The following is an 18,267-nucleotide window of genomic DNA, read 5'->3' as shown; positions in this document are numbered from 1 at the left end:
AATAAGGAGGAAAGTATTAACAGGTTCTTAAGAAAGTTGAAGTCTGAGGGTGTTCTAGATGAACATACTTATAACGATCTATTTACATCTGGATCTAAACCTGGAGTGCTCTATGGCCTCCCCAAGGTGCACAAGGAAGGTGTCCCGCTCAGACCAATCATGTCAGCTATAGGTACTTTCAACTACCATTTGTCAAAGTTTCTTGTTCCTATTTTAGCTCCTGTAACATGCAATCAGTATACAGTTTAAAGATTCATTTACTTTTGCCAAAGAAATTTGTGATCTAGAACTAGGTAATTGTGTTCTTGTGAGTTTCGATGTTAAATCTTTATTTACAATATTCCTTTAGCAGAAACCATTGATATATGCATCAACAACTTGTTTAATGACTCCAATAGTATCCGTAATTTTAATAAACAACAGTTACACAAACTACTCACATTAGCTGCGTCTGAATGTTATTTTATGTTTAACGCAAATGTATATAAACAAAAGATGGTGTAGCAATGGGAAACCCTCTCGGTCCTACTTTGGCCAATGCCTTTTTATCTCATCACGAAGTTGTTTGGTTAGATAATTGTCCCAGTTCTTTTAAACCACTGTTCTACCGACGTTATGTAGATGATACATTTTAATTTTTAGATCTGAAGAACATGTACCCTTGTTTCTTGATTATTTTTAACTCAAAACACCAAAATATTGAATTTACTTCAGAGTAGAGAACAATAATACTTTAGCTTTCCTTGACGTGCTCATAAGTAAACACAGCGATAACACTTTTTCAAAACATCAGTTTACAGGAAACCAACATTTACAGGACTCACAACTAATTCTCTTCATTCATCCCAATAGTTTATAACGCAATTTAGTTTGTACACTTGTGACCCGTGCCTTTAACATTTGTTCAAATTATTTTAGTCTTCATTCAGAATTTCAGTTTATAAAAGAAATGCTTCAAAAAAACGGTTTTAATAATGCTTTCATAGATACGTATGTTGGTAAACAGCTAGAAAAGTTATTGTTCCCGAAAGTTTCCATTTTAAAAGCCAATAAAGCAGTACTGTATTTTACCATGTTTTTCTATGGTAATAAGAGTTTTTCTGTTAAAAATAGACTACTAAAACTTTTAAGAGAATTTTATCCTCAAGTTAATGTTAGGGTAGTGTTCAAGCCTAAGTATACTATTGGTGGTTTGTTCAAGTACAAAGACATCGTACCCCAAGAACTACAGTCTCATGTTGTATATAAATACGAGTGCAATTGCTGTAATGCAATTTACGTGGGGAAAACAAAGCGCCAAGCACGTGTACGATGGTTTGAACACTTGGGAAGATCAGTTAGGACAAACAGGCTTTTAGCAAAACCACCATTCAGTGCCATACGGGATCACGCAGAAAATAGTGATCACCCTCTTAGGTTAGATTCATTTTCCATTCTCTCTAGTCGAGTGGCCCCCATGGAGCTGGCAATAGTAGAAAGTCTCTACACTTTAAAGTTGAAACCTTCCCTCAGTAACAACGAGAGGTCCACGGAGATGCTGTGTTTTTAAATTTTTAGTGTGTATGTTTGTATGCCTTCATGATGCAGGTATTTATTTATATATTTATTTATTTATTTATTTTTTAATATTGCTTACTTTCCCTTTTTTATGCTTGTACATTACTTTGTTTTTATTATATATACAATGTAACCTTTGTGTAACATTTCTTCATTCTAATGATCGATCGTAATTTAGTGATTTTTAATTTTTTTTTCTTTCTGTGTGTATAGACCTGATGATGGAGACAGTTACTCCGAAACCGGTAGTCATAAGAAAATAAAGGATGTTTTATGTACAAGTGCTGGTTTTACTCTTTCTATCAAGACTCCGTTTTCCAAGGGATAGATCAGTTGCAGAGATACATATACATATACATATACATATACATATACATATATATATATATATATATGAATTTTTATCACATCACCGTGATTTATATATATGCATTAAGCCATAAATGTCCTTTAATATCCAATGCGCTCTACCTCGGACGTTACCAACTCGGCCAACAAGTGAGGTATAAGTTGATACCGATTCCGACCTTACAAATCACTGTCGAACACAGGTATTTGAAATTATAGAATCGATATCCACCCAACTCTGCCATGTTAACAAAGTCGTACGTTTGCCGCTCGCAGCCATATTATGAACTTTTATCACATCACCGTGATTCATATACATGCATTAAGCTTAATGTCCCTTAATGTCCAACTCGCTCTTCGTCGGAATTAATATATTTTCATATGTTAAACGAAGGGGAATTTTTTAATTGATATATATATATATATATATATATATATATATATATATATATATATATATATGTGTGTGTGTGTGTGTGTGTGTGTGTGTGACCTGTATCTACGCATTGCAAGGTTTATTTATGCGTTTTATGTCTCATAGGTGATTATAAGAATAAAAAAAGGAATCAAACAAGAATTGCAATGCTCTTTTTATTAAGTAAACTCATTTTCAACATTATTTCTTTGAAGCAATATATCATTTTATCTTGACGACATACAATATAAATGTCCCCTGTTTCTTTCTTTATTTTTTCTCATCAAATAAATTTATACTATAAGGCCAAAAACCTTTGGCTACTCTAGGATACACAACAAGTACACGATTATTCTTATCTAGTATATCACATTGTTTTTATTTCTAATAATTTTTAAGCTCCAATGAAAATAAAATTTCCAAAAATTTAACCTGCAACTGCATTTTATACATTCTATCACATTTTCCGTTTGAATAAAAATTATGTTCCTTAATCAGTTGTATACTTTATAGTAATATATTTAATTTCATTTGTAACATCAAATTATATATTTTGTCAATAGAAGCAAATTTTGGAGAAAAGCTACCGAACCGTATTATTTATTCATTATTCACATTTTCTGTTAAACACGAATGTAATAGTATGTTAAAACTCAAAAAATCTGATTTTTTTGTGCTTTTTACCACAAAATCTTATACGTACTAAAACCTATTCTAATTTGTATATAAATCATTTTACCATTTCTAAAATAAGGAGAAGTGTCTAACGCTACCAAAGACTTTTATTGTACCTAAGATAGAAATATAGATTATTCTCTTCATCTGGGTGCTGAGTTATTTGAGGACATAAATTGTAATTTAAACAAAAAAACCGTACAGTTTATAAACATGCTACCCAGCATAACATGTTTTGACAAAATTAAATGAGCTTGCCATTATTTATGCATACATACATACAAATATGTATATTATATATATATATATATATATATATATATATATATATATATATATATATATATATATATATATATATATATATATATATATATAAATGGTAACAGCCACGAAGGAAAGTGAATCAGTGGTGATGCTGCAAGATCTTTCGGCTCGAGGTCCTTTACTTAGCAGTCTGCTAAGCAAAGGACCTCAAGTCGAAAGATCTCGCAGCACCGCCACTGTTTCACTTTGATTCGTGGCTGTTACTTTTATTTATATATATTCATCACGTTTCAAACTTGCGTGATTCAGATATACACATATATATATATATATATATATATATATATATATATATATATATATATATATATATATATATATATATATATATAGATTATGCATGTATGTGTAATTATGTTTACATTGTTATATGTATGATCGACCGTATTTTTCGTGGTCTACGGGAAATTAGAGAAAAATAAATGTTAAACGCCAAATATTCTACCACATTTAACGCTTTGTATCTTAATATATATATATATATATATATATATATATATATAGTATATATATATATATATATATATATATATATATATATATATTATATATATATATATATATATATATATCGAATATGGCAACTAATTCCTTATGAAAACCTTTGCCCGACAATAGAACATTTCCCATACAACTAAATGCCTTAAATTACGATATGCTTTGTTGTCTAATCAGGGATAAAGAACTAATCTACTAACTTGTATACAACACCGGCTATTTATTCATACAGTACTGAAAGGGCATTCACGTGACAGATATACATAATTATACGATACAATACCCTTCTCCTCTTTGTCATTATACTTAGCTTTCAATAAAAAATATATTGTTTTCCTATTATCTCAAACCAGTTCATGTTAGTGAAAGAATTGTTGTTTCAGTATTTCATCGTCTGTGATATGGCATGGCTATCAAGTTTCAACGGCTCCTCTGTTTTATATACAATTTCTGCTGTCGAGTTTCATGTTCTTGTAATTTCTAAAGGATATCAACGGATTCGCTCGTCCAGTTTCATGAGCTATATGCTTTTCATTTCATCAAATGCTTAAAATGTCTCTTTATAGTCTGTTATTAGCGATATGTCAACATTTATGATCTTGTCTAGAACATCATTCCAGCACTTGGATTGCATGATCGCTTGATCAGTATTGTACTCAGTAAAGGTCTGTTTTCCGTACCTTTGATAAAATCTCTCTCTTAATGTTTCATTATCCATGATATCATCTTGGTCAAAATTCTCTCGAAATGAGATAGAAACTGGTTCTCTTCATCATACTTTGAGGATAATCTCATCACTGTCCACAAACCTTACGGTAAATGCACTTACACGGTTTCATGCGACCAGAGTGAATTAATGTGTGTATACAAACACTATGGATGATATACCGTACACATTATAAAGGGGAAAGACACTCAGACACTCCGTTGTACGTACAAGCAACATTTTGTCAAGTTTTATTAACTCTAGCGCAAATCAAATTTGAGATAGACTGTTTCCAGAGTATCAGTACATCTGAATTTCGGTTGGTCAGTTTGGTTAAAAAAAAAATCTTGTTTTTTTTTTCTTTTTTTTTAAATTAAAATTTAAAGAAAAATCAATTTAAAAATTCCTTTTTAGGAAGAACATATCCTGTAATGAGAAAATAGAGATCTTTATAGAAAATGATATGGAAATTACTAATTGATAATTATGTTATTTATAAGTAATATCATACAAATTCAAAATAATTAAAATTTTCTTAGTATGTGAGTAGGAAAAAAGATATTTCATATTTAAGATATTTTATAATGAACCTGATAATGATAACTTATATACTGAATATGATGGTTGTCTGGTACTTACACCACCTGAGATGCAAGGCATCGCATAAATATATACGAAGTTAAAGTTACTAGCTTATCCTCACCGAGTCATACCGGAATATCTTGCCCTTTGATCTAAGCAAAGAAATATATAAATAAATAAACATACCGTGCGGACGTAAAATGAAAGAAAATTTTTTTTTTCTTTATTCTGCAATTTTCGAAGGTAATAAGAAACCCGGTTTCAAACTTTTGAAGACTGTGCTTGTTTTCATTTTCTTAAACATAACATCGCAAGCTTTGTATAGAATACAGTACAACATTTTCATGACATCGATTGGCCCTGGGATTTTCCATATTATCATCTCACCAGTCATCGGGTAAAACAGCCTTTGCGCATGAGAGCCTTTTTCTTTGGAATCCACTCAGAAGGAGAAACTTTGATATCTTGGTGTATTTGACGACCTCAAATCAAGCCATTGGGGCTGTATTGGTTATTGAGGTCGTCCATTAGTCAGGTGGGCGGGATGATTGTGACGAAGTCGGGGCTGATGTATACTTTGAGGTCCAAGATGTCATACTGAAGGTCCTCGACGCGTTCTCTCTTGGGAAGACCTGCAATAATAATAATAATAATAATAATAATAATAATAATAATAATAATAATAATAATAATAATAATAATAATAATAATAATAATAATAATAATAAAATAGAAAAGTAACATAAATTACAAAACAGAATATTTCTTTTAGGTTGTTTTTCGACTCTAATTTTCGTAATTTCTCCAATCATAGAGGCTTTGCTTGTATTTTGTTATCGGCATTCAATAACCAAGAGAAATCATTTAGGCTCGGAACTCTTTTGTATTTTACATGAATAGCCTTTATTTATATGAAAACTTCTATTCACATAAAAAAGAAAAATAACCGCAGTTTCTACCGCGTACCCTGAAGATAATAAATGTTAATGAAATTCCCCCCCAGTATACGATGCCTTGTTCAATTCCCTTACCCTCTAGCTACTTGTCATCACTCGACACATTCCCTTTAATTTAGAAACCCGAACAGTATTGCTATAATTTGGTTCACCTTTGAATCAGCTATATACATATTGTCGCATCCTCCTTTAATGTTTAAAGTTACGGCATGTTTTAGCTTTGTTAGTCGACAAACTAAGATCCATGAGGTACAACAGTTTCTAATATTTTCATCTAATCTATTTTAGGTTCTTAATAAAAAATGGGTCTATAACCCAATTTACTATTTACGAATTTGAGTAAAAAATGGGTCTATAACCCAATTTATTATTTACGAATTTGAGTAAAAAATGGGTCTATAACCCAATTTACTATTTACAAATTTGAGTAAAAAATGGGTCTATAACCCAATTTACTATTTACGAATTTGAGTGAAAAATGGCTCTATAACCCAATTTACTATTTACAAATTTGAGTAAAAAATGGGTCTATAACCCAATTTATTATTTACGAATTTGAGTAAAAAATGGCTCTATAACCCAATTTACTATTTACAAATTTGAGTAAAAAATGGCTCTATAACCCAATTTACTATTTACAAATTTGAGTAAAAAATGGCTCTATAACCCAATTTACTATTTACGAATTTGAGTAAAAAATGGCTCTATAACCCAATTTACTATTTACAAATTTGAGCAAAAAATGGGTCTATAACCCAATTTACTATTTACGGATTTGTAGTAAACTTTTTAATCTACAGATTAGCAAAATTGTTCGTATGATGTAATCTCGGCTAATTATTTCCCACATTCTACCGTCAAAGGTAAAATTTACCTTTCATTTCATACGCAATTTGTTTACTGTTCTTTTATCACCTTTAAACCATTCACTCTTAGTGTTTACATATTTTTATTAATATGATCTTCAGGGCTCTGCCAGACAGTTTTCTAATTCGGTCCTTTTTAACTGCTTTCTGTGTTCAGTATGTGCATACGAGTTGTGTATATCACCATAATCTGATTGTATTTAGTCGAAGTTTTCACAGCTTTATTGTCCGATCTCTAGTCCAGTTAATAATTGATTCAGCAACTTTATTCTAACTATGAAATAAGACGCAAAGGAGTCTCGTGGGGTTTTCAAAAAGAATTTTTTTTCTTTTACTTAAGCTACAACGTATAAGTTTACTATCGTTAACATCTACAATGAAGTTATCCTAAGAAAAAAAAAAAAGATTAAATTTCTTATTCGATAACGTTTGCTTAATTCACCTATGAGATAGAAAGCCAAATGATACTCACTCTGCACCATGATCTTGTAGGTGTGTGTATGTCCCGGTACAAGCGCTGGTCCACTGGTGTTTCGGGACAACACCCCGGTAGACTGGTGGAGCCAAAAGTTATGGTCCCCTGGGGCAGCAAACAGCTGATACGTCACAGATGCACAGGGGCATCGAGCTGCTTCGCCTGGGCTCAAGGGGCATGTCAGACCCAGGTCTCCGTCAGTGGCCCATGATCGGTAAACTGGTCCTTGTAGAAGGAAATGAAATATTTTTATGGGCTGTGGATTTAATGATGACCAAATCAATATAAATAAAATTTTAAATTTCTTATATCTCACCGTTTCTAGGTGTGGTTTGCATTGCAAAACATTATTTTCAATTTGTGATAAGAGAAAAAAATCTTTGCCTGCGTAAAAAGGACAGGCAATATGATATATATGACCAGTGGTTTTCTCATTTAATAACATTCATGAAATTCATACAAGCCTAAAACCACCACTTCTTGAGGCAAATAAAAGTAATTACATCTCGTGAAGAATACTAGCCTTTATCACACAGGCCTCAAAAGTGCCACTTGACTTAAAAACAACATCTATTCCAAGAATTCTAAATGGGAGGAGATTACCCTCCTCATCTTGGTACTCAACAATGAAACATAATCTCAAGTCTACAGTGCGACGACACTCGACTAACGAGTACCTCAGAGTCCGGCCATTAAAAAGTCAAGTGTTACAGTTTTTTTTTTTTTTTTTTTTTTTTCAAGCTCCTTTCCTCTATTCACAGGAATGGCCAGCTTTTTTTCTCTTCATCACCATTATTTTTTATGTTGACTTCTGTAATTGTGTCCCCAGATTCAAATAAGAAAATAGTTTCCCTGGCTACTGCACCTTGACCACATAATATTGGGTTGTTTGGATTCTAATTGTCCATTTTTAACTGTTAAAAGTTAAATCCTGTACCACTCCTGCTCAGCCATAATAATTCAAAAAGGTGACATGAAATATATATGTCACTGTGGGAAGTTCTTCTCTTAAGAAGCTTCTAGAATAAAGGCTTTGAAGATGGTTCACTTTCTAGAATTTATTTTACTTGAAGATATTTTGTACAGCCTTATTTTACATTTATTGAAATAGAGGACAACAGTCTCTTAAAGTCTTTTATTCGAAGGTGCTAATCTTTTTGTTTATAAAATCGATTTATGGCAAAGCAACGTTCGTCACTACTACTACTACTACTACTACTACTACTCACTACTACTACATATATATATATATATATATATATATATATATATATATATATATATATATACATATATTATATATATATATATATATATATATATATATACATATATATGTATATATATATATACGTTAATTGTTATATACTGAAAGAGTAGAACAATAGGACGCTGAAATGTAATTGGGACAAATTTTACCGAAAGAAGAACGCGCTTCAAAGGTTCTCTTCAAACATTAGGGTAATAGTTTTGAATTTAAAAAACTTATTATTCCATCACAAGAAAAATTCATTAGAGTTTATTAGAAGAAAAACCTTAATGGGTAAGTCAGGAGTGCACCTCAGGTTCAATGATAATTAGTGGCGAAGCTATTAAATACGATAAAAGCAATGATAAAAAGAATGATATAGAAGACGCTGTTATATATCATAGTTATAATAAGAACGGAAACGTATTTCTTGTCAGCCATCTGAATTACAGTCGTGTTGCGTGATGTAACGATTAATTATATTCATGTAAAACATATATGATCTTACTTTGCCTACATGACTTTTATAAGAGTACAAATGAGAGTATTATTTTAATTAAAGAAAAACATTGTGTAATTACTTACCAGTAATGTTCTCAGGGACGACAATTGTAGCTTTATGAAGAAGGAATCTTGGAGGGTAATGATCCCCTGGAAAAAAAAAAAATGAAACTCATTATTAAATTGCAAACGCCAGTAGAGGAGAACACTGCATTGGCAGAGAGAGAGAGAGAGAGAGAGAGAGAGAGAGAGAGAGAGAGAGAGAGAGAGAGAGAGAGAGGACAGCAATGATGTCTGTTATCCAAAAGAAAGAAGCTATGGGAAATATTCCAGATGATGGTGGCATTAAGGTTATCAGTGTAAAAGGCACAAATCCATACATTTTCCTAAATCATTTGTAAGTTACAAAGTATAACAAAATCACATAATTTACTCAAACGATAAATACTTGATTAATAAGATAATGCAGATTTATACATACATACACATACACACTCACATATACAATGTAAGTGTGTTTCCTGAAAAAATTTAATTTGTCAAACGACTAAAAACTGTTACTTACTGTACATCTGGCAGTAGCGTCCTTCCCAGCATGGCATGCATGTGCACGGTGACACCTCGGTGGGGAACCCATTCAGGCAACTGTATGAAAATGAAAGGATAAAAATGAAAGATTAAAATTGTCATAATCAATTTCGTGAAAGAGAAGTAACTATACTTGGGCATCACCCCGAAGAAGAAAGGAAACATATATTTTTTTTAAATATATGGCATTAATTATTACGGAGATAACTAATTTAAAATGACAAAAGACAATTATAATTGGTTCACATATAGATACATACATTATATATATATATATATATATATATATATATATATATATATATATATATATATATATATATAAATATAAAAAATATGTATACACACACACACACACACACACACATATATATATATATATATATATATATATATATAATATATATATATATATTATTATATATGCATACATATATATGTGTGTGTGTATCTACTATATATATATATATATATATATATATATATATATATATATATATATATATATATACATTACTACATTTATGCCTCTAAACTAGGCAAGGAACAAAGCAGTTCAATGGTTCATGGATAAGTTTGCATGACCTTTTCTACACATTCCCTCGAAAAAAGTCACGGGATCTTTCTATTCTCTATGAATTTGAAGTAAGTTGAAGCCTTCGCATGTGAACTGCTATCCTCTCGTGCAGTTGACCCGCGCTTATATTGACGTTTCTTGACCTTGCATTTTGAGTCAATAATACCGTGAGACTCTCCAACACTTTTGACATTTGGCACAAAAAATATGGACCCGAATAACAAATAGCTAATAAAGAAATTTCGCAAAATTTATTTCTCTACATTAGGGATGCGCCATTAAGGTCTATTATGTCTATTGAGAGTATCGCTGGAAATCGTGATTCCTTTTATATTGTGACAATCAAATTTGGCTGTAATCGTTAATACATATTAGCTGTTTTATTCATGAAAATATAGTTTACTAATAACTAAACGACTATAGTTACGATAAAGAAAGGAAATTACATAATAAAAACATTTCATATATAAGGTTATTTATAAGGGAATATCCTAGAAATTACAAAAACATCAAGAATATTAGGCATAATAATCAATTATATCTAAACTAATAACAATAAAACGTTCTCGATTATCTTCATGGACACTAGACAGAGTGTCGGGATTAGGAATGAGGTGGCACATAGGCCGCACAAGAGATGATCATCGCCAGTGTTCCAGAATTAATACATTGGCAACAGATTACTGATATAATCGTTTTTGGGTAACGATTTGAATTTATGAATATGCAGTGGTTTTATGCCCTGGGAATCCAGCCAGTTGCGAGGAGGCCATTTTACAAGTTTATTAAGCAACGTTTTGTTTACGGGACCGCATTTAAAGGAATTCGCGTCTCTCTCTCTCTCTCTATGGGTAAGTTTATGGTATGTAGTATGATGTATGGTATGTGTGTATGTATGTATGTATGTATGTTGTATGTATGATGTATGTTGGATGTATGTATGTATGTATGGATATATATATATATATATATATATATATATAGTGTGCTTCAGCATTCAATTATAAAAAGTCCAGAAGGAGTCCATGATACTATATTTAAAAGGCCAAGTTTATTTCATATGAGACGTTTCGCACAACTGTGTGCATCATCAGTCTGTAAATAAAATACAAAGACATATTAAAATCATATAAAGTTAAAAGGAATTCACAATTTTAAAAAATAAAGTCTAAAAAAGATTAAAAAGAGCAGTAAATAAAATGAGAGACTACTAAAAACACCAACCGTCCATGATCAGAGGTGAAGATGGAATGAGTTACAGTTGGCAGAGAGAAGCGACGACAACTATGCCAGGTACAGAGGTGACGAGGACAAATTACCGTTTAATGAGGGCACCAGTCTTTTAATATATAACGACTCAAGCGTTGTTAGTTGGTCAGGATGTTTTGCATAATCAATTATTGTAAAATGTTCTTTTTTAATTTCAGTCTTGCATATTATTGAGTGGTTTCTGATATTGGAAAATTCTGGTTGTTTTATCCTTTGACCTGTACGGAAGCTAAAGCCCAAATGACTACAATATCTGACCCTCAGCAACCTCCGAGTCGATCCAACGTAAGAGCCCGGACATCCAGGGCATGTGAATTTATAAATAACGTTGGATCTCATGAAGGGCTGAAGGCGATCTTTAAAGTTAAAAAACGATCGAATAGTGCAAGGATTACTCGACACAAGCCTGACTTTAAGACACGGAATTTCCTGTTCAATTATACGAGTGAGGTTTAAGATAAATTTTGAATCTGAAAAATACGGAACAGTAGCATAAAATATTTTCTTCGGTACATCAGAAGTAGTTGTTGATGGATGCAAGAATTTGTTAAGTACCTTGTTGGTGATTTTATGTACTAAATCTTGTGGAAATGAATTGGTTTTGAAAAAGTTGCCAAGAAAGACATTTCATTGTGAAATATTTGCCATAAGGAAGAATATTTGAGAGCTCTATTAATCAGCGTATAGATGGTGTTGAGTTTAAATGAGTATTGGCAAGAGCTATAAAAGTTATTGGTTAAACCCGTATAAGTTCGTTTTCTGTATACTGCCGTGGTGAATTCCGAGTTATTTCTCGTTACCTTAATATCAAGATATGGAAGGCTGCCCTCGCTCTCTACCTCCATAGTAAAATTAATCTGAGAATGAGCGTTATTAATGAATTCTAAAAACAAGGAGCACTGCCATGAATGTCTAAATAAAGCAAAAGTATCATCCACATATCTTCGATATAAAAATGGTTTAAAATTAGGGTCACAACCGTTTAAAAGTTTTGATTCTAAATCAGACATAAAAAAGTTAGCAAAAATAGGGCCTAAAGGAGACCCCATAGCAACTCCATCGACCTGCGAGTAGAGTTGTTTATTAAAAATGAACATCGAATCTTGCACAGCAAGATCGAGAAACTGTTTAAAAGTCAACCGGTCAAAACCATGAAATGTTGTATCATCATCAATAAAAATTTTGTCAAGTATAATATTAATAGTATCATTTAGTGGAACATTTGTAAAGAGGGACTCAACGTCGAAGCTGACCATGTAATAGTCCCCATCTTGCTTAGTGATTAATTGCTGGAATTCATAGCCGTTTCTTAAGGAATATTCATTGTTACTTAATTCAGACAGTAATCCAGCTAAAAATTTAGAGATAGAGAAAGAGGGGCTATTATATGCAGCCATAATTGGTCTAAGTGGCAAGTCAGGCTTATGTATTTTTGGTTGTCCATATAGTATGCTAAATGACGAACCAGTAACAAACAGTTGTTGATAGATAGTTTCATTTATAATGTTGTCATTTTTAATTTTTCTAAGAAATCTGTTGATCTTATCTTCCCTCTTATATATATCAAGAAATGTTGGTTCACCATGAGACTTAAACTTCGTACAGTCAGATAAGATATTTTCCATTTTCCTGACATAATCATTTTTGTTCAAAATAACAACTCCCTTGCCTTTATCAGGTTTACATATAACAATATCTTCTCTCTCTTTAAGTTTCAACAGTATTTTCAAATCATTTGGTCTAAAAAAATGGTGTCCAGTTAGTTTTAAGATTGAGGTAAGTTTTATGAGTTAGGTTGGAAATTTTCTGTTGAAGATTACCTATATTTTGATTAAAATCTAACTTCATCAGTCTTTGGAATAACATCTCAAAAGGTAAGAAAAATCTGGCATAGTTGGGTCTAAAAGACGGAAGGCAGAAATCCAACCCAAAAGAAAGTAAAAACTTTTCTCTCTTTGATAAAACATAGTCAGAGTAGTTAAAAATACACTTGTTTCTTAGCTGGAATTCAGGAATAACAGCACCAAGGTTCAACAATTTTCTTTGATGTCTACTAAAAATATCAGAAATATAATTATTAATAAAATTACAAAACATTCTTTGGTATAGTAAACGGTCTAGCATGGATAAATCATCGTATAATAACTTCTTGAGTTGTTCCGTATCAGTGGATAGTTTCTTAATAGCAGCAATTTTACAATCAATTTCTTTCATCAATAGAGTCCTGAGCGTATCCTTATAGAAGTCGGTATTGTATAGCGTGGATTTGTACAGTTTAAAGCGGACGAATTTTGGAAAGACATCATTCAACTGGCAGTATTGAAGAAAGTCCAAATCAGCCTTCGCCTTTTCCAGTCTAAGTGTTGTTTTTTCAAGTTTTCGTGACGTAGAGATAGTAATGGACGGATAGCGGTGCTTCAGCAGTTGAGAAAAGTGTTGAATTCCTCGGTGTCGGAGACGAAAGGCAAACAGGAGGACGAAGAAGAGCTTCAGTATCATCTTTGGACAATATACGGTGCTTCAGCATTCAATTATAAAAAGTCCAGAAGGAGTCCATGATACTATATTTAAAAGGCCAAGTTTATTTCATATGAGACGTTTCGCACAACTGTGTGCATCATCAGTCTGTGAATAAAATACAAAGACATATTAAAATCATATAAAGTTAAAAGGAATTCACAATTTTAAAAAATAAAGTCTAAAAAAGATTATTTACTGCTCTTTTTAATAGCCCCTCTTTCTCTATCTCTAAATTTTTAGCTGGATTACTGTCTGAATTAAGTAACAATGAATATTCCTTAAGAAACGGCTATGAATTCCAGCAATTAATCACTAAGCAAGATGGGGACTATTACATGGTCAGCTTCGACGTTGAGTCCCTCTTTACAAATGTTCCACTAAATGATACTATTAATATTATGCTTGACAAAATTTTTATTGATGATGATACAACATTTCATGGTTTTGACCGGTTGACTTTTAAACAGTTTCTCGATCTTGCTGTGCAAGATTCGATGTTCATTTTTAATAAACAACTCTACTCGCAGGTCGATGGAGTTGCTATGGGGTCTCCTTTAGGCCCTATTTTTGCTAACTTTTTTATGTCTGATTTAGAATCAAAACTTTTAAACGGTTGTGACCCTAATTTTAAACCATTTTTATATCGAAGATATGTGGATGATACTTTTGCTTTATTTAGACATTCATGGCAGTGCTCCTTGTTTTTAGAATTCATTAATAACGCTCATTCTCAGATTAATTTTACTATGGAGGTAGAGAGCGAGGGCAGCCTTCCATATCTTGATATTATGGTAACGAGAAATAACTCGGAATTCACACGGCAGTATACAGAAAACGAACTTATACGGGTTTAACCAATAACTTTTATAGCTCTTGCCAATACTCATTTAAACTCAACACCATCTATACGCTGATTAATAGAGCTCTCAAATATTCTTCCTCATGGCAAATATTTCACAATGAAATGTCTTTCTTGGCAAACTTTTTCAAAGCCAATTCATTTCCACAAGATTTAGTACATAAAATCACCAACAAGGTACTTAACAAATTCTTGCATCCATCAACAACTACTTTTGATGTACCGAAGAAAATATTTTATGCTACTGTTCCGTATTTTTCAGATTCAAAATTTATCTTAAACCTCACTCGTATAATTGAACAGGAAATTCGTGTCTTAAAGTCAGGCTTGTGTCGAGTAATCCTTGCACTATTCGATCGTTTTTAACTTTAAAGATCGCCTTCAGCCCTTCATGAGATCCAACGTTATTTATAAATTCACATGCCCTGGATGTCCGGGCTCTTACGTTGGATCGACTCGGAGGTTGCTGAGGGTCAGATATTGTAGCCATTTGGGCTTTAGCTTCCGTACAGGTCAAAGGATAAAACAACCAGAATTTTCCAATATCAGAAACCACTCAATAATATGCAAGACTGAAATTAAAAAAGAACATTTTACAATAATTGATTATGCAAAACATCCTGACCAACTAACAACGCTTGAGTCGTTATATATTAAAAGACTGGTGCCCTCATTAAACGGTAATTTGTCCTCGTCACCTCTGTACCTGGCATAGTTGTCGTCGCTTCTCTCTGCCAACTGTAACTCATTCCATCTTCACCTCTGATCATGGACGGTTGGTGTTTTTAGTAGTCTCTCATTTTATTTACTGCTCTTTTTAATCTTTTTTAGACTTTATTTTTTAAAATTGTGAATTCCTTTTAACTTTATATGATTTTAATATGTCTTTGTATTTTATTCACAGACTGATGATGCACACAGTTGTGCGAAACGTCTCATATGAAATAACTTGGCCTTTTAAATATAGTATCATGGACTCCTTCTGGACTTTATATATATATATATTATATATATATATATATATATATATATATATATATATATATATATATATATATATATATAAATGTGCGTGTGTCTGTTTTGGCGTCTGTGCGCTACCATCTACTTAAGCTTCTGGATAAGCTTTCATATATAAAAATAAGCCTTTAGAAATGGGCGTCTTTCATATATAAGAATAAACCATTAGAAATGGGTGTCTTTCATATATAAAAATAACCCATTAGATATGGGTGTCTTTCATATATAAAAATAACCCATTAGATATGGGTGTCTTTCATATATAAAAATAACCCATTAGACATGGGTGTCTAAATGTTAGAAGGTCAGGATTCGATTCTCTTGGATGTATCGTGAAGATCACATTATATTTTCTTGAGAGGTATGAAGTGGTAAATGGCTAACATTTGCAAATGGCACAGAACTCATTAAGGACATTGCAGAGAAGTGGCATCATATGGTGAAAAAGTTTGATAAGAGTCTGGAGGACGAAAATTCGCAAGCAAATGTTACCTGAAGTAAATCAATACAGATGACGGAAGAACAGAGGCGACTGATTTGTATAAATACTTGGAAGTATATGTAACTATTGATAGCAAGATGAGAGAAGAGAAGAAGCACAAAATAATTGGGTCCGGTGGCAAGGAAATTAATTTTTAATAAATTCATAATTTATCTTCTCAAACGTATTACCGCATCCCACTCTACTTAAAGTTACTATCACTTTAATGTCTCACATAATATCCGTAGTCATACCTGGTGCAAAATTAATTCATTCATTTTAGTAAAACCGCACGCTTTAAAAGTTCCGTCTAACTCTAATATTAACGTTAAAAGTTGTCAAAACTTAGTATAAATCGAACGTGATACTTATCTGTGATGTTTTTGTCGCCAGCAATACTAGGGTAAAAAGAAAATGGTCTCCCAATAAATTTTTCTGTCTCGACCTGATCATTGGCAAAAAGAGATGTTCTTAATTTTTTTCTCTCTGAATAAATGGAGTTATGTGAAATACGTTTAATTCTGATTAAGAGAGGAAGTTATTATCATATTACGATAATTTCAATAACCATTTTAGCACAGTACTTGTGCTACAAGTTTACTTTTACAATTATTCATATTTCATCATAAATTAATTATATGAACACTGGGAAATATATTAATATTTTTTCTTTCATGTAGCCTTACATAGACGTAATAAACTGAGGTCCAGGAATTTTATGTTGGAAATGTTGGAGTGCAGTGGATGTATGTATATTTCCCCTTGCTTTGATTTTTTCCAGCCTTTCCTGCAGTTTATTTTATATCTGCATGTTGGTAGATCTATGAGCATTGGGCTATAAGAAATTTCAATATCAGCAAACATCATGTTCCATTTTGGCATTCCACGCAGTTATCGCAACGTTCATTAATGCAACGAACTACTCCGAGTGGGAAGGTTTATGAACGGGTCTCTTGATAAAAGGCCGCGTTCAGGTAGCCATCAATGTCAAAAGTTCGTACGAATCAGTAGTTCATCCCGTTCGTCAGTCATCGTTTGCAGTGAAATGAGAATAGATTGAATCTCTTGAGATTTATGCGCTTTAGTTTGTGTGGTGTGTGTTTGTGTGTTTGTTTGATTACTTTTTTTTTTCTTTGAGAACCCCCTTAAACAAGATTTTGCCGAAATGTGGCATTGAACAAGTGAATATTTTTCAGAGAACGAAATATAAGTCAGGCATTCAATGTACACAAATAAATTTCAATAAATCCTTACCTTGTAGTATTGTAGATATGGATGTACGAATCAGGGTCGTAGAGATCATCTGGAAAAGAAATAAATGTATTATTAGGCTGCAACAAAATGATTACTTTATATATATATATATATATATATATATATATATATATATATATATATATATATATATACATAGATATGTGTATATATAGATATATATATATATTATATATATATACACACACATATATATATATATATATATATATATATATATATATATATATATATATATATATATATATATATATATATATATATATAATACTGTTTCCCATACTTTAAGGAGAAATTGTGTACACCGATTATGATGTCGTTTATGCTATAAACAACTTAGAATTTTAGAATAATAACTCTCAGGATTAAAAGACAATTTTACTGATATGTCTATAAATGTAAATATGCCATCCAGAACCCTCCACAAACATTTATAAAAGACGAAAAGAGTAATAAAAAATGCCTCTTATATCAAGAAGATTTAGTCAACCCAGCTTCAAAGTAGAAAGAAAAATTATGCTGA

General features: G+C 31.8%; 1 protein-coding gene across 1 annotated transcript in view; it reads right to left on the bottom strand.

Moving 5' to 3' along the window:
- Positions 1-3,899: 3,899 nt before the first annotated feature.
- The window catches only part of LOC135216821 (uncharacterized), a 43,713-nt gene continuing 29,345 nt past the window's right edge, over positions 3,900-18,267 (bottom strand). Inside the window, exons 3-7 of the mRNA XM_064252322.1 lie at positions 17,724-17,772; positions 9,721-9,800; positions 9,240-9,305; positions 7,403-7,630; positions 3,900-5,740 (exon numbers count right to left, since the gene is read on the bottom strand). Of these exons, the coding sequence (XP_064108392.1) occupies positions 5,640-5,740; positions 7,403-7,630; positions 9,240-9,305; positions 9,721-9,800; positions 17,724-17,772 (524 nt within the window). The 3' untranslated portion in view covers positions 3,900-5,639. The remainder of the gene's footprint in view (positions 5,741-7,402; positions 7,631-9,239; positions 9,306-9,720; positions 9,801-17,723; positions 17,773-18,267) is intronic.

This window comes from Macrobrachium nipponense, chromosome 6, assembly GCF_015104395.2.
Source record: "Macrobrachium nipponense isolate FS-2020 chromosome 6, ASM1510439v2, whole genome shotgun sequence".
Lineage (NCBI taxonomy): Eukaryota > Metazoa > Arthropoda > Malacostraca > Decapoda > Palaemonidae > Macrobrachium > Macrobrachium nipponense.
This window is presented reverse-complemented; position numbering and strand designations above follow the sequence as displayed.